General features: G+C 46.9%; 1 protein-coding gene across 3 annotated transcripts in view; it reads right to left on the bottom strand.

The window, feature by feature from the left end:
• PRDM1 (PR/SET domain 1) overlaps positions 1-16,137 on the bottom strand; it is a 30,377-nt gene extending 14,240 nt beyond the window's left edge. The window contains exons 1-2 of one of the 3 annotated variants that reach the window (XM_086745078.1): positions 16,078-16,137; positions 6,319-6,567 (exon numbers count right to left, since the gene is read on the bottom strand). In XM_086745078.1, the coding sequence (XP_086601204.1) occupies positions 6,319-6,567; positions 16,078-16,137 (309 nt within the window). Of the gene's footprint in view, positions 1-6,318; positions 6,568-8,086; positions 8,139-12,527; positions 12,567-16,077 lie in introns of those variants that run through there. The other 2 variants (XM_086745079.1, XM_086745080.1) reach the window with 2 other exon arrangements.
• Positions 16,138-16,706: the final 569 nt, after the last annotated feature.

Here is a 16,706-nt window from a genome sequence, read left to right as displayed (position 1 = left end):
TAGGAACTGGAATGACTGCTCCTCCAGATCAAAATGAAACCTTCCCCCCACTCCTATCTTCTTCGCTCTATACCCATCCTGATAGCTAAAAGGAGAACAAAAACAAAAAGGCAACCCACAATTCTCTCACCAGCACACAGGGGCATACAAAACAGAGTATGAAATGGCTTTGGGACATACACTCACAGATCACCCTCTTTTATAAAAAGGAGGCAGCAGTTCCGGTAACATATGTCAAGTGGGTTTGGTCAAAAAGGTGTAAGGGTTTTGATGAAAATGCTCCACTATGCTAGGTCTAAGAAATGTACTCGTTCAGCTTCCTTCTTGACAGTAATTATACCAAAAAAAGTCACTGACCACAAATCAGGAAGCAATTCATCATTATTCAGAAGAACGTGCCTTGGAGTAACCCTTTGCAAAACACTGCTGAGTTATTGGTTTTGTTTCTCTCTGTTCCTCACTAATCTTCTTAAATTTAATGTATCTAAACAATGTCAGAAAACCAATAATTTTGTAAACAAAAATCCCAAGCCTTTGCAAGATTGATCCTGCTGCTCAGACAGTGGAAAAAAAGGAAAGGTAAAAAGCCCGCTGATTTGGTATTATAACCAAACTTCCACAGTAAAATATATTAACTGTATCCCCTTCACGTATCTTGCCACTTGTCTTTTTGCTTGCCAGGATTTCAGAAAAAGACAAGAACAGCAGAAGTGGCTGACAAACACCGAGAGTTGTGATTACTGCTGTCTGTACCCTGCAAGGAATCAACTTTCTTACCAAAGCAGATTAGCACTGATCAGACTCTGCAGATAGCTCACTTCAGTAAGCCTTTCATTTTCTTTGTAGCAGTCCTGCGCAGCAAAGGACAGTAAAAACCCTGGACTGTAGACAGCACTTTACAAATTAGCTAAGCCTCGTGATTTTTTCATGCTGCATTTTCTTCTGTTGTATCACAGACAGAGAAATACTTGCCTGTGTATTGGTCCAGATTAAAAATCCCAGTAAACAACTAACACCTAGCATAATTTCATATTAAATGTCAAAATAAAGGGGATAAATAACAGCCATGGAATCAAGGAGGTAATCCACCCGGAAGCAGATTGCTGGGTGTACATGGTGGCTGTTAGTGCTTGTCTGCGTTTCAACATGTGTTTCAGCACAGTACAAAAAAATTTTAAGGTCAACAGCAGAGGTAGTTAAATGCTCCATTGATCTGTGCATCTGGACTGAAGAGAGAGAAAAGGGACTTCCAGAAATTTTCCTACACCTACCACAAGCTGAAACAAGCTCAGTGGCTCAGTTTTATTTTTGTCTTGCTTGTACACTTCTCATAAGCAAGCTGAAAAAGGCAGATGTTCTTCTCATCTTCCCCATATATCTTCATTTACATCCATCTGCCCTCTCAAGAAAAGTTCACAATTAAGCTACAGCACACCCTACCAGTTTACTGCAAGGTAGCTCGAGTTTTTCATGGTTTTAAAATATCCTGGCCTTAATTAAAACGACTTAATGAAATTCTCAGAATCTCTAGAAATCACACCTCGAACTAGTCAACTTGAAACACTCACTGAGCCGGTGTCTCTGACACAGCAGATACTTTTTGATATCCACCTTACACGCAGTGTTTGCTTCTCCCTCGGTGCAGCTGAACACGAAGATTTCTCACCCTGTACCCGTCAGAAAGTTATTTTGGCAGAGGATGTTCTACACATCCGTGTATGCCAACACTGAAGTTCTGTTAAACCAGACTAAAGCTGTCCAGACGACTTCTAACCAAGGCTGGCTTTCTGGTCAGCAATTCATGGCCTCTACTGTGTCCCCCAAGCTCAGCTGCTGTGGTCAAGGAGGGGGTACCCTCCAGGAGAGGGGTGCCAGCAGCACCAGAACTGGCTGGTTCTAGGCTGCTGGCAGCCCCCCTGCTGCAGTCAAAAGGGGCTCCTGCCCTGCCGCAGCTTAGAGAGGGGAGTGGCTTAACAAGAGGCCACGAAGCACAGAACTGCAGAGGACTTGTAGGCTAAACAGCGAAGGAACTCCGCGTCCAGAGCCGAGGGGAACCGGTCTCCAGGCTGCCGAAAAGCTGTCGCAGAGAGGCATTTCAGACTTGTGTCCACCAGGTGTCCTTCAGCCCACTGCTGCCTCTCGGCGATGAGACCTTCCGAAACAGCCTCGTGGCAGGGAACCACAGGGGAGCACGACCTGAGCTCGCTCCCCACAAATAAAAGCCTACTGCCCTTGTGCAGCCTTCTGGGTCTAAACCATGCCACAAGGGAGCAACGCGCTGTTTTCAGAACAATCTCCTCTCCACAGACCTTTACCTCCTCTCCCTTCAAAGCTCCGACTTTCAACACTCCTGCAAGTGGGCTGCTACCACGTTTTCCCTTTCAGTACAACAGCACTTCTAGCACAGAGAAACATCCGCCTGAAGTCGTGAGGCCGGTTCCCAGCGGGCTCCTGCGGAGGCCGGGCTGAGCAAACCCGCTCTCCCCGCGCTCCGAGCAGGAGGAGACGCGCCGAGAGGAGCCGGCTGGCGAGCGGAGCCAGCTTGCAGCCCGCAGGCGCTGCGGCGGCAGCGGCCAGAGGGGCTGGCGGGGGGAGCCCGGCCGCCTGCGGGCCGGCCCGGCGCGGGGAGCCCGGGGCCGGGACCGGCAGCTGCCCGGGGCGGCGGCGGCGGCGGCGGCCCTGGAACTGACCAGGGTCCTAATGCGGCGCCGGGGGCCGGGAGCCCGGAGCGGGGCGGCGGGCGGCGGAGGGACCGGAGCCCTGCAGGCCCGGTCAGCAGAGCACATCCCGCCCGGCCCGCAGGCCCCGGGCATGAGACGGGCGGGCTCCGGTTCCAAATTTGATATTAAAAGGTGCTGTGAAAGACCAACACTCCTACATCTTTCTTCGGGGAGAGGGCACTGGAAGTAAACAACGACCCCTGTTAATTCTGCAAGAGGACCGTATTTTGCAATGGGACCATTAAACTGCTTTAAAAAAAAAAAAAAAAACAAAAAACCACAAACCAAAAAACACCAAACAAACTCTTACTGGCTCCAGTGAAATAACAGTATTCTCCAAATGCAAATAGGGAAGGCCATCATATGTCCTGGAATAACACTTGATTTTTTTTTTTAAGTTAGTTCTATAGTTGCATAAGCCCACAGAAATTTTACCCCTTCAACCAGTTTTCTAAAATAGATGTCACCAAACAAAATGCTTTCAGACTGCTTCCTCGGTGATGTATATATAAAAGAAATAAAATAAAAGCAGTAGGGGAGAGCATGTGTCTGAGGTCAGCGAGGCACACTTCATAACAGCTCAAAATCACTGCTTTCATCAAAATCATCGATTCAGGGTCTGTCTGTCTTGAAGAAAGGGCCTTATCAGAGAAATGCAACAAGTAACAGATTTGCCGAGATGTTTCTCTCTGTCAAGTTCACGGACCAGGATGAGGCAAAGTAACTGGCACTTTATATCAAGAAGGGCTGTCTGGGCTTTAAGAACTGAGGCCGAAGGGAAGAATTACTGGAAAATAACTTTTTAAACGTTTGCACGAAAAAGATTATTCACATATGGCCTTCTAGACTGTGATTTTGGCACTGTGTTTCATCATTTTTGGTCAATTGCTAAAACTGGAGGAAAGGATAAATAATTCACGCATAAATAAATGACTTAATGTAAATCCAGCAGCCTAAGATGTTACGAGCAGTAGTAATTCATTTTTTAAAATGCTGACACATACTGTGAACTCATAATGAAAAATGTGTCCTTCAGAAAAATCCCCGATCAAGATCCAAGAATAAACAAGAGTATGACGTGTCATGGACTCCCTTACAAATTCAAGAAACCTTTAAAGAGGAGCTACGCACTTCACAAAACATGCAAGGAAAAGAAACACAAAAAGCAACCCTCCCCAAACAACAGCGGTTGCACTTCCTCCTTCCTAAGAAGGCACACAGTACTTTTCCTACTCCAAGTCGAGATACAGTACTAATCATGACAGCACTAGGATTTCATGATCTAATCATGACGGTATTAGCATTTCACAAGCGATGTATTATACATGTTTTTGTCAATAAACTGACTCAGCATTTAAAACTTTCAACCAGATGAAGCCACAGCTCTCCCCAAAGTTAACAATGAAGACAGCTCACATCTGAAACCCACTGGCAAACACGCACGCATGCATCCCCAAAGTCTTACCTCATCCTTTCGCAAGTGAAATAAACCCACCCTATCAAGCTGACTCCAGTGGTTTTTCCATGCGGTCAAAACCGGAATCAGGCTCCCTCGCTGACCCCACAAAACACTGATGTGCAAGAGCAACACGCACCCAGTCCTGACCCCACTGAACAAAATCAAACATGGAAAGCAGACAGAAAAAAATTACGTCTCACATCAGAAGTTGCTAGAACGTAAGCAGATTACTCCATTTGCAACTATTTCACCCTGCAGACAAGTAGCAAATGAGTTACCTGTCCGTACATTCACAGGACCGTAGCTTTCACTGAAGGAGGGAGGGTAGGAAACGATCATATTGGCCCTTTCTTTCAGAGCTACCTTAGGAAGAGCCAGAGTTCAAAAGTTCCTATCGCTCCTTATAGTAGGTGCTATTCAGCACAAATAAAAGACTGGGGGGAACCCTGGAGAACAAAAGGAGGATGTCCTATATTCAGACTCCCACTAGCAGGGAGCTGCACGGGTCACATTTTACAAGGAAGAACCAGGAATCTTTCAACAACTCCTCTCTCCCCCCCACCTCTTATACAGAGATGGTGGCAACCCTCCTACCCCGATACACTGACCTGAGCTATAGCATAAGGAAATTACACCTCGGTGTTTCCAAACACAGCCCTGGGAATTCTGAAGGCTCCTCGGATGTCTTCTGCTGCAGCAGCAGGACTGAAACAGGGGCAGAGAGAGCAAGCAGCCTGAGCGGCCAATCAGTCACCAGCCGGCTGCCGAGGATCTGCCCGAGCTGTTGTGCTATAAGCTCATCCTTCAACCAAGAAATCCTTCCGTACCTCACAGCGGAGTCGCAGCTTTATCTCCCACTACTCTAATCAAAGTAAGACCTGTCTAACAATGCAGTAACACAAAACAAGGTTTTGCACATTTTTTCTGGAGTGTGTCCTTTCTCTGCCAAAGTTCTGCAGGGCAGGGCAGGGCAGATGGGAAAAGCAGAGTGATTTTACAGGAGAATTTAGCTATAACCTCTTACCAAACTTACTAGGCACTTGGCAGTATTAGGCACTGCCAAGCTAAATTCCACGGTGCCAACACCCTCCAGCTGGGGGTCCAGCCCTACTTCTGTACGCAGGATTAAACAAGTAGCTACTTTGGGAGGAAATATTTGATAGGCATGGATGAGTGTACCTCTTCTTTTCAGCTCTGTGGTCAGTGTGTTTAGCCAAAGTAGAAGCACAGGTAATAGCTGCTATACCACAAGTCTCAGCGCAAGGAGAAATGAAGGGTTGTCCCTTGGGTTATTACCTTGCCGAATGAACATCACACCTAGCTATAATAGCTACTCTATATGAAGGAGTAAACACAAAACCAAATTGCTCATCCGGGCTCATTTCTTTCCAGCCCTTCTGAAACAACAACAAAGAATGTACCCACTCCAGGGACAAGGATAGGACAGACTCGCACGGCTAGCTACCAGTGAAGATACTGTCCCAGATAAATAAAAGTTAGTTTAAGCTATGGTCACCCTTCTGTCAAGCTTACTACAGTTCTACCATCACTTCCTTAACTGATACGCCAGAGATCTTAAGCATTTAGGAAGTCAGGAATACGGCAAGCTCATGAAAAGAATAAAGCAATTTCATAACCAAAGGGAAAACAAAAAGAAATAATTAAACACATTTCCAGGAATTTTGGTTTTTTTTTTTTCCCCTCTAGTTTTTTTAAAGCTATTTATTGGACAACCGAGGCACTTTAATCTCTGAGCCAGAGGCAATAAATGGTCCTGGCAAACAGCAGTCTAGAAATTGGCACAGAGAACTACCCCACAGTTTAAATATGCTTATTCAGATGCTGTTCAAATTGTGTGAAAATTTAACTGTTTGCGAATTGGTACAGAACCAGTTTCAGGGATAGGCTGTCTGCGATTTCCAGTGAAAATATTACATGACAAATGACCAGCCCGATTTTCTTAAAAGACTTACTAGAGTCCCACCTTAAAAGCCAGCAGGCAGCATTCGTTGTTGTTGTTGGGTTGTCTGTGCGTGTGTGTGTGTGTTAAAGAATGGAAGCCAGGGTGAGCACACACTTTCCAAAGCGCTGTGATCTAGCGTGTCTGACTCCAACCTTCCCCAGAGCATTGCCGCTTACCTCTTTGCAGTTAGATGCATATTTGAAAGTCAAGTTCCTTGGCAAGGAAGCCTCTGCCTGAGTTAGGGTGCCTCCATCGGCACTGGGATCCAACGGGTGATCGTTTACAATGTACGTGCACTTCTCTTCAAAATCAGCTTCTGTCCACAGAGTCATGTCAGCATCCTCCATGTCCATTTTCATGGTCCACTCTCTCCCTTTCACCAGATTCTTGAAACTCACAGCGTCCGAGCTACACTGTGTAGCAGCCTGGAAAATAAGAAAACAGCCTTTAATCCTCATTGTCCTTCAGTGTTGTGGTTTCCGTTGAGACAGCGTGACTAATACAGTAGTCTGTGACACTTTAAAAGCATACGCAGGATAGTTGGTACAGTTGAGTAATAGCCAAAAAGCAGTGTAAACGAAGCTGCTCTGACTGAAGCAGCACCTTAAAACGCCAGCCTTGGTAATAATGAGGATGGAATAAAAACAAAGAGGAAAAAATCCCTAGGCTGACAACTGCTTTACCTTTTTCAGACCCTTTCCTTAATGCTCCAAGAGGAAAAAAAAAATTCCATGCTGAAGAAAACGTGGGGTCATGGCCGCGAGACCACTTAGCTGCCTGTGGAAAAGCTGCCTCAGAAAAGTGTCACAAACAAGGAGAGGAAGAGGAAAGGAGCTGCTGTCTGCGTCTGAATGAAGCTAAAAATGGAAAGCGCATGTTGGAAGAGCGGAACCCAGCCTTGCCTCTTCCAAATGGGGAAGCCTGAACTTTCCCACCGGCTTTCAACACACAAACAACTTTCAAAACAACCTGCCCCCCCCCGCCTCCTCCTGACGTCCCCTTATCCCTTGGCAGGGAAGGCTGAGAAAGCCGACATCCTGCCAGCATCACTGCAGCAGCAACAACTCTGCAAAAAGCGCTGCAAAACGTTCCCGGGGGCCCAAAAAGAACAGGAGCAGGGGAAATAAATAAAATAAATGAACTAGATTAATAAATAACGTTCTTCTATCCCTTTTGATGGTACCTCCAAGCATTAGTATCTCAAAGCACTGGATAGGAGCCTCGCAGGACAATTCCACCAAGTCCTTCAGCCCCTCTTATCTAATCATGAGGGAAGCACTGCTACGACCCTATCCCCAAACAGGTACAAGGTCGGGCTCTTTCCGCAAGGTTCGTTGAGGGACCAAAATCTGTGCCTACACCGGTAGCTGGGAATGACGCTCACTCCCGGCGTAAAATCCCGTCATTTTTCCTTTTCCGATACACAGCTACCGTGAAATTCACACCCCTCCTCCGGGAAAAAGAAAAAAAAAAAAACAAAAAAAACAACGAAAGGCGAAGATCGAAAGAGCGCGATCTTCCGAGCAGGAGACCCCCGGCTCCCCCCGGCCGCCGCCTCTGCCGCCCCGGGGAGGCTCGGCCACGGCCGGGCCGTCCGCAGAGGCCGAGGCGGTAGGTGGGTGGGGGGGGGTGTCCTCGGCACGCAGCTCCCCCAACCGCCGCGCCGGGGACCAGTCCCCCCAGTTTGCAGTCGAAGCGAGCGTTGCGATCGTCGCCGACTCTTGGCATTAAAAGGGGGGGGGAGGCGAAAAGCGAAACCCGGGGTGGGGGTGGCAGTTGCGCGGCGGAGCGAAAGGGTTAGTGGTGACCAGGGGAGCGCTCCCGACCCAGGAGAGGCGACGGGGAAACTTTTGCTCTGCAGTGGCCGGGCGAGAAGAAGGAGCCGGGGGAGGCGGAGGGGAGCGGGGGGGGGGGGGTGAGGGGACGAGGCATCGCGCTCCTTACCGGGACAGCGTCCGCGCGCGTTTCCACACCGAAGCCCACCGTCGGCGGCAAACCTGGCTCATCTCTACAGCGTAAACATTCCTCCCTCTCTCTCTCTCTCCCTCCTTCCTGCCTGCCTTCCAGCGGCCGGCTCCCCGGGACACTGACTCACACCTCCGGCCGCCGCTCCCCGCCCGCCCCGCTCCTCCCCCACCGTCAAGACAGGTGCCGGCGCGCGCCCTTGCTCTTGCCTCTGGGAAACGCTGGGGGGCCCCGCCCGCCGCCGCGCCGCGCCGCGCGGCCCGGCCCGGCCCGGCCCGGCCCGGCGCGCGCCTCCCGCCCGCCCCTCGCGCCCGCCTCGCGCTCGCCCACCGGCCACGGCCCCTCCCTTTCCTCGCCCCGCGGGGCGAGAGACGGGGCTCTACCTGCCCTGCGCGACCCACACGGATTTTTTTCTCTTTCTCTTTTTTTTTTTTTTTCTCTTAAATAATTGTTACTTTCTTCTCCCCTTTCGACCAAGATGTGGCGGCCGGCGACGGCCTCAGTGCTTAGAGAGGGAGAGCGGCGGCGCTTCCCGGCGGCCTGGGTCCGGCGGGTGGGTGGGCGAGCACCTCCGCGGAGGCAGTTTTTACTAGAAATCTGCTTTTCGTGCTATTTTAACTTCCACGTGCCCGCTTTCGTTCTCCCTCGATTTGACTAGTCAGAACACTAGAGAAATAACAGTGAAAATGACGCCCAGGTACCAGAGTATCGATTAAAACCCGATTTACAGCGCTTACTCCCTTATTTAACAGTTACAGTACTTCACTCGACATGACCAATTTGGGAGTTCCAGAGCTTTGATTTTATCCCTTTCCAGAGTCCCCCTTCTAATCAGCGCCTGTAAAAGGAATGAGGAAAAACATCTTCGTTTCTTCCTCTAAATAAAACCCTGCCCCGCTCCCTCAGTTCACAGCAGGGAAGCTCACAAGAGCGGGGCGAGGCGAGGCAGGCAGCGTTTCCAAACCCGACGCCCCTTTCGCAGGGTGGCAAGAAAACGAGCGCGGATCTGGCGCAGGGCAACACGTAAGCGACCTGTTCAGGAGCGGGCTGGTGATGGGAGGAGGATTGCTATAGCGATTAGCGGACCCCGCACCCGATTTTTTTTTTCCCCCTCCAATCCAAGTCAGCGTGCTGGCTGAAGGAAGGACATCCTGTGATGATGGCATACAATGTCCTGTTTGTTTATTATTAAGAGCATTCCTGCTTCTCATTACAAAACAACCAGATGCCTTGCTTCCTTCAGTGGTCCTGTCTCTTCAGCGAGGCGTCCTCGGGCTCAGAGGAACGGTGATGCACAATTCCATTTATAGCCATCTGCAGCCCAGTGCGAACGCTCGCTGCCTCTCTGCGAGGCAACTCTACTACTTTTCCTTCTCCTCGCACGTCTGCAAGCGAATTTCTCATCGCTTTCCCAACACTCTACGTGGCAGCCAGTTTCACATTCTTCTTTTAAACACACACACGCTTGTATTTTGGGGTGATCTGGGTGTTACATATTTCTTCACAGGAAAAAGGGAGAAAGAGGAAAAAATAAGCACGTTTTATGCAATCGGGTGCCTGTCTGTCTCTCTGATGGGTGTACACACATCCCTTTCCCTTAACCTGCTCCTCCTCCCTCTGATAAAAAGGCGTGTGAAAAGGATTACTTGCCATTTTCGGCCTGCGATGCTGAAAATAGTATATCTGTGTAAAGACCTTCTGTACGCGCTAACACAGGAGGGCTCGTGGCAGCAGACATAAGTAGGGCAACTGCTTGCAAGTGAGTGTCCTGGCTTAACTTCCACCACAGCGTAATTCCACAAGAGAGGTGGCCCGAGCACTGGGCTGAAGGATATAAATGTAATTGGATATACCTAGTAAAACCGAGGCACATCCAAAATGAGGTCTAGGAAGGCTCTGAAGTAGGAAGAACCATTCATTAAAGGAGAGAAATCCGGCCTACTTGATTGGGTTAATTAACTGATGCTGAGTCACACCGCATAGAACAGAAAAACAATGTAGTCATACTGAAGGTGATTATTTTACCGAAAAATAGTCTCACTCTGAGAGGCAGCTGTTCCGGAGCTTTTCACTTCCCTGTTAGCTTAAAAGAAAAAAAAAGGGGGAGGGGGCAAGAAAAAAGGGTCAATGTGTTTCCTTCAGGGGCTGATCTTCTTAATGTGAAGGACAGCGGGAGAAAAAATTTATGATTCTATGAAAAACAAATCTGCCTTTCAAGGAACTGAGAATGATTTTTGGCTGGAGAAGAAGAGGAAGCAGAGATTCAAACAGATCAGATGAAGTGAAATGTTTGTCAGGACGACAGGAGGATGCCAATATCCCAGGTCAGTGCAGCTCTCTCCCCGGAGCCTGGGGAGGCAAGCACAGCCTATGAAGCCTATGGACTTCAAATAACACCGTGGCACACTCCGGGGCTGTCCTGAAATTAGCTCCAGGTGTCTCAGAGAAAGCTGATCCCAGAACTACTATAGCACAGGAGAAGGGATTTTGCTGGTGTGCAGGTCTAGACTAACGGTGCCTGATCTGGAATAAAACTAACTTTATCAAGAAAGAAGAGACAGAAGCAAATTGTTAAGAATGTGGACTAAAGTAAGAATCACAAAGGAAATTCTGCCATTAAAGAAATATATAGACTGACCTTCTGACCTTCCTCCTTAATAGAGAAACATAAAAAGACGCCCTGTTCAACCAGAAGTTTTCTGCTCTGTTATAGAAATCTTTCATACCAGTAGCCACTATTGTCTGGAATGTGCAATCTCAAAATGTTGTTCATTTCAAAAAGAACATTTTTAGTCATATTTTCATTTTTTCCTTCTCGCTCATAGAAAACCTCAATTACTGTATTAATCAGCATTTCTCAGGCAGCTCTCTCTGCAGCAGCTTTCAGACTGGCAACAAATCATGAATGGCCCTAACAGCTCTGATCTCAGAAATCCCCATCCATTTCCTTTGATGCTATCACCACTTCAGCTCAACAACAAGCCTGCGCGACTCGGCCTCAGCTGCCGCCGCTGCTGCTGCTCTCCCTGCGCCTGCGAGAGCTGTAATTGTAAGGGGAAGAAGGAGGGAAGGGAGCTGGCTCTAATCGATGAAACTTCTTTAGAAAGTTGGAGGGGAGATAAAATGCACACAAGAGATTAAAGCAGAGTCTCATTTTCACATCCTCCCCTTCCCCTTCCCCAAACAAGGTCAGTGGCAGACTGACCACATCAAGAGTAACTACCAGACCCACCCCCATTTCCCACTTCCTGCATGTAGGCATCTTTGTGCTGGTAAACATTTGGGGACCAGTTGTGGTCATTACTCGGAGAAGGTACATGATGTAGTTGCACGACTGCACATCTTTTAAAAGCCAACTGAGAAATCAAACTCAAAAGAAGAACTTGCTTTCAAGTTCTGCTGAGATACACTCGTGTTTTGAGGCCAGGTTTCTAAAATGTGCTTGCTGTCAGATTCAAGGGAAAGAGAGAGACCAAGCACGCTCTAGTGACTGTGCTACAAGAAAAGTTAAAGCCTTCTTCTCACAGACTGGCCTGACCTTTGCAAAACACAGCCTATAGGCTTCAGATACGATCTCAGAGGCTTTGTATGCCCTAGACGACTTCTGTGTGGTATTGCCTATAAGGAGAGAAATTAAAATTGCACTTGAATCTACATGAAGGTTTTTGCAAGGGCATTTGGGGTGGTGTATGTTGTAGCCAGGAGGCTTTTGAATTAACACATGCAGCTTTCAGGGACTGCCTTTAATTACAGAGCACCCTGGTCATTGCCTTGTAGCACTTCCAAATGCCTTTACGTTTATTTTTGTCTTGGCTGTGCAAATGCCAAGAGCAGACCTTTCGGCTGCACTCTCAGCTACTGCCCAGTGCAAGCCTTAACATCTCTTTTGACTTTTGTTGTTTTATCCTCTCAAGAAATTTTCCTTAAAAAGAGAAAAAAGGAGTCAAACTAAAATACCATCTCTCCTTTTGTTTCCAGCTAGGCCTTATTAAAATACTGCTGAGATGACTTACAAATAAGCCAAAACAACCCTCCACCAATGGAAAAAACATTCTTGCACCACACAGAAGCGAGAACTAAGCTTCAGCCATTTCCTCTTGTCGAGGCTTGAGTTTGAGAAGAAGGAGCCGAAGCTGTCTGGGCCTACTATCAGGAGGGCAAGAAGTCACTGTGAGAAGTTGGGCTTCTCTTCACTGTGAATGCAGCTGAGCAGCAGAGACAAAACAGTCTGAAGCCACTCGCTCTTATTTCCCAGGAAGCAAGCCGGGGTGAAGGTATTGAGGAAGCAGCAGCAGCAGAGGCTTTGTCACTGTACTTCTTTTCATTGTGGGAAAAGGCAAGCAGACTTCAGGGTCTGGACTAAACGTAAGGAGCCATCTCCTTGTCTCTTATGAGAAGGGAAATGCCTCACAGCAAAGACCACAGATGTTCCCCTCTCGGTTATCATCAGCCTTCCCATCACACTTCTGATTGATGGTGGTCTTGGGAAGGTAGGAATGATACCCAGGAGCCCATACAACAACACTTGTATTGTCTTGGCATGTTTCTACCAACCCAAGTTTGTATCAGACAAGAAAACCTGAGCACAGAAATCAACCTTCCATATCCCAAACATAGACTTTTGAATATTCTCTCCACAGCAACTGAGTTTGAGGAAAAATGGCCAGCCCATTCCAACCACTTTCCAACCTTACTGGCGCCAGAGGACTGAAAAAAAAAAGTGTGTTTTGGGAAATTTTCCTTTAAAATAGGCTGATTTCCAGATTGTTATGGAGAAGGATGGGACGGTATACATATATTAGAAGGCTCATTGTTGTGAATATTTCAAAGGCATCAGCCCTGCAACAAGCTCAAAGCAATCGGAAATAACAAAGCCACCTCAGAATTAACTGCATTAGTTCACCTTTCATGTCTCTTCCCAACTTGGCAGTCATGCCACTTTTTGGGGTATCCTCTCCTTAATCTGCCTGCTAAGTCACAGTGGTATAAACCATGGTGAAACTTTGGACTCTGTTCCTGCACAATTCAGTTTTCATTTCAGATACTCTCCAGGCTGCCCAAACTCTTGGAGCTGATGAACACAGCAGAAGGAGGGTGAGATCCATCGGTGGAACCACTCCACTTTTCTCAGACAAAGAACTGGCCACAGAGCAAGTTTTCAAAACAAATTAACAAAAACAACAGCTATACACCATGACGAAGTGCATACGGTGGAAATGAAAATATTTACCCACAGATTATCACAGATCCAGCAATGCGACTCCTGTGCATCTAGGACCAAAGGATTTGAAACAGTCACTATGTTTAGAGCTGATTAGGGAATCTGGCAGGGGTGGGCTGAAGGACCACTTTTTAAGCTTCTAAGAGTACAGTTGTAATTTCTCCACCTTTCCTATCCCAGGGTGGTGAAATAACAGTCTTTTCATACCTGTGTGTTGGCTGGGGGAGGGAAGAATTCCTCTGCTATTAAACTCAACTTCTCATTAAATAGTTGACACCTTATCCTTCTTTAAATGTTGTAATGTTTACTTTGCAAAACCCAGGAAAGCTTTTAAAATAAAGATAGCAGAGAGATTCTTAAGCCGGGTGTCCTTGCTTATCTGCTCTTTATCAAGCAGCTATTGTTTCTGGAGGAGCTCGTTGGGGAAGGTGGAGCAAAGGGGGTTAATGTTCAATAGGTATCTATCAGTTCCCCTGAAGGAATAGCGCTGCTGACAGAAGGGCAACACTGGGCTCTCAGCTACTTCCTGCAGAATGTGACAAACCAGAGAGGGAAAAAAAAAATAGAGGGCTGCAGCTACTTCTTTTTTTTTCTTTTTTTTTTTTTTCCCCTCCCTCTCCCAAAACAACTACTTTTAAGAAAGACATTGTCCTTAGGAGAGATAATCCCACAATAGAGAGTCCATTAGAGGTATTAAAGCATTGGCAGCGCCTGATCTACAAGAAGGGCTCTGTCCTGACAATAGACAATTAAAGCTGATAAATCTGCACTCCTTGTTGCCGTTCTAATTCCTCGTAATTGTATGCTACTTGTCCCTGCCTCCTGCGTCCAGGGATGAAGCATGCTTCTTTAATCTCCAGAGTACCTGACCTAGTTCCTATGTGGTCTTTTCAGGACCTGTTTTCTTCCCATCTGGACTTCTTCCCTCCTACTCTCCTTTCCTGCTTCTCTCCCCTAAGCTTTAAGAAGAGGTTACGATAGAGGGCACAGAAAACACCAGAGCACAGCACCCAGATCAATAATTCTGGAGCCCCAGACAATGCTCTAATCTGCAATAACAGCTAATCATGCTCAATTTGGCACACCAGTGATTAAACTGTACTTTTCATTAGGCTCAACAAGTAGAGCAGACGCACACTGACAATTTCAAAGTGCCCTATCAGTAAGAGCTGCCAAACTCATGTGCGCTTCTGCATTTGTAGCTGCTGCATCACTAGTCTTGCCAAACAAGGCACTTTGAGGGGGCTTATATTTTTTTCTTTTGACATGTTACGGACTGGGACTCTTAGCTGTGTTTTCTATAAAAAGCAAGCCCCCTGTGAAACTGGGATGTGCTGTCCAGGACGCTGAAATGATCATCACCATTACGTGTTCCCTTCTGGTACTGACAACATCCTAGGTTTTATTTTACATCTCAAAGATATTTGGTGTTTTTCTCAAATTTCCAGTGTTTGTTTGTTGTTTGGGTTTTATTTTGAAGAAAACTTGGAAGCCTGCTGATGACAGAGCACAAGCATGACAACGTGCATCACAGGACTTAAAAGATGGAAAACAAGTAAAAATTACCCTGGACCGATTTGTTTGTCAAACTGAACTGGTCAGCTAACCTCACAAAACATTCGTAGACTGAAGAATGGTTTGGATTTTGTTTTTTTTTTCAGCCCTGAAGTTGTGAACAAGCCACTACTGTGTTTGCCTTAGAGATCTACACAGTTATTAACCTTTACATGCCATTTTGATAGCGACCTTCCCATCACCTCCATAGAACAATTTATTCTGACAACAGTTTCTTCTGGTTACAATTGTACCTAGTGGACCCATTTTGCAAACTGCCCTGAAAGTCTCACCCAAGAGTTTACCACAATCTTTCCCTAAAGCACAGCACCAAATTCCAGGACTCCTAGAGACCGACCCCACACACTCAGGGGTCTCCTTCTGTTTAACTTTAGCTTATCATCCTTGTATTAACTTGAATAAGTGTTAAAACTGCACTCCAAGTTGCTCTTAAAAAAAAAAAAAAGGAAAGGGGAAAAAAAAAAGAGCGTGGAAGATGTCAAACGAATGCAGGAAATGTCTATTCTACTATTAATATTAATGAATCCCTAATGCATTTGCAACCCACTTGTGGTAAGTCAGTAGAGTTCTCCTGACAGCTATTCCTCATCAAACTACCACTGCTAAAGATGTTGATGCTTTCCCTTTTGCTTTGTAATCTAAATCAAGTTTAAATCACACCAGAGCCTACCGCAAAATAATGTATTTTATCCTAAGTGAACACAAAGCCTTGGAGACAGGGGTTTAAAACAGCACACATGTCCGCTCAATTTATCATTTTAAGATAGGGAGCTGCCGCAACAAACAAAACACCTCCTTGAAAGTGGGACAGCAGCAGATTGCGGTGCAGAAAGCTCCGGGATCTTTTGTTTTCCTGGAGAGCAACAACCGGGCTTTGCAGAGAAAGACGACAGCCTCCCCTTGCTGAAATCTAAATCAGTTCGTACAGGAAAGCCTGCCAACTGCTAGTTAGACGGTAACAAAATATTGCAGATAATTCACTTTTCATGATAAAGCAGAAACAAGCAGGCATGCAGCACCCAGCAGGGGCTCAACTGATAAAACGGTGTCAAACTCAAACCATTTGTCAATTGGGAGGGAAGAGAGCAAGCTGAAAGATGGACTCAGGAAGTAGATTTATCTAGTGCGACACATTAACTAGTATAAATACTAAGGAAAAAGTAAACACATTTACCCAGCAGGATCTCCAGCCAGCAAAGAAAGGGCTTCTGAGCCTGAGCCCCACGCTGGCCATCTAACCACTCAGCTGTCAGCTGCAACAGCAGTAGCATTTTTCTTCCCGTGCCGGACTGCAATGCCATTTCATTCATGGCACTAAAAGGTTTTATTAAAAGCGTACATTATAATTAAGCCAAACAAAAGCGTGACTCCTCTGCTGTTCAAGTCTCCTCCCTCCACCCAGTAGCCAAAACAATAAAACCACCTTGGCAGCAAACAAGTCAGGTAACATACCCCGGAGAAGAGCTGAGATTTGTTATATCATCATTTACTTTGCGCCCGGCTTGCTCAAAACTGCCTGATCAGAAACTTCTGTCCCGGAGGCTCCTGAGGCAACGGCGGGGGCTGACAATGCGGGTCAGGCGCAGTAAGTCGCCAGCAGCGTAATGTGGGGCACAAAAACAAAACGGAATAATGCAGGGCAGAAGGGCTCTTCGGATGTATGCCTTCCATCGGGAAGTCTAAACAAATAAGACAGTTTGTGGGCAGCGCTACTCCGCTGCAATCACTGGGAAGAAAGAAAACGGTTTGAAGGGATCTAGGAGACCAACCCGGATGCACAGCTTGTGCTTGCAACTCCGTGAT

The sequence above is a fragment of the Chlamydotis macqueenii genome, chromosome 3, assembly GCF_036417535.1.
Source record: "Chlamydotis macqueenii isolate bChlMac1 chromosome 3, bChlMac1.mat, whole genome shotgun sequence".
Lineage (NCBI taxonomy): Eukaryota > Metazoa > Chordata > Aves > Otidiformes > Otididae > Chlamydotis > Chlamydotis macqueenii.
The sequence above is the reverse complement of the archived record's forward strand: the minus strand, read 5'-3'. Positions and strand labels throughout refer to the sequence as shown.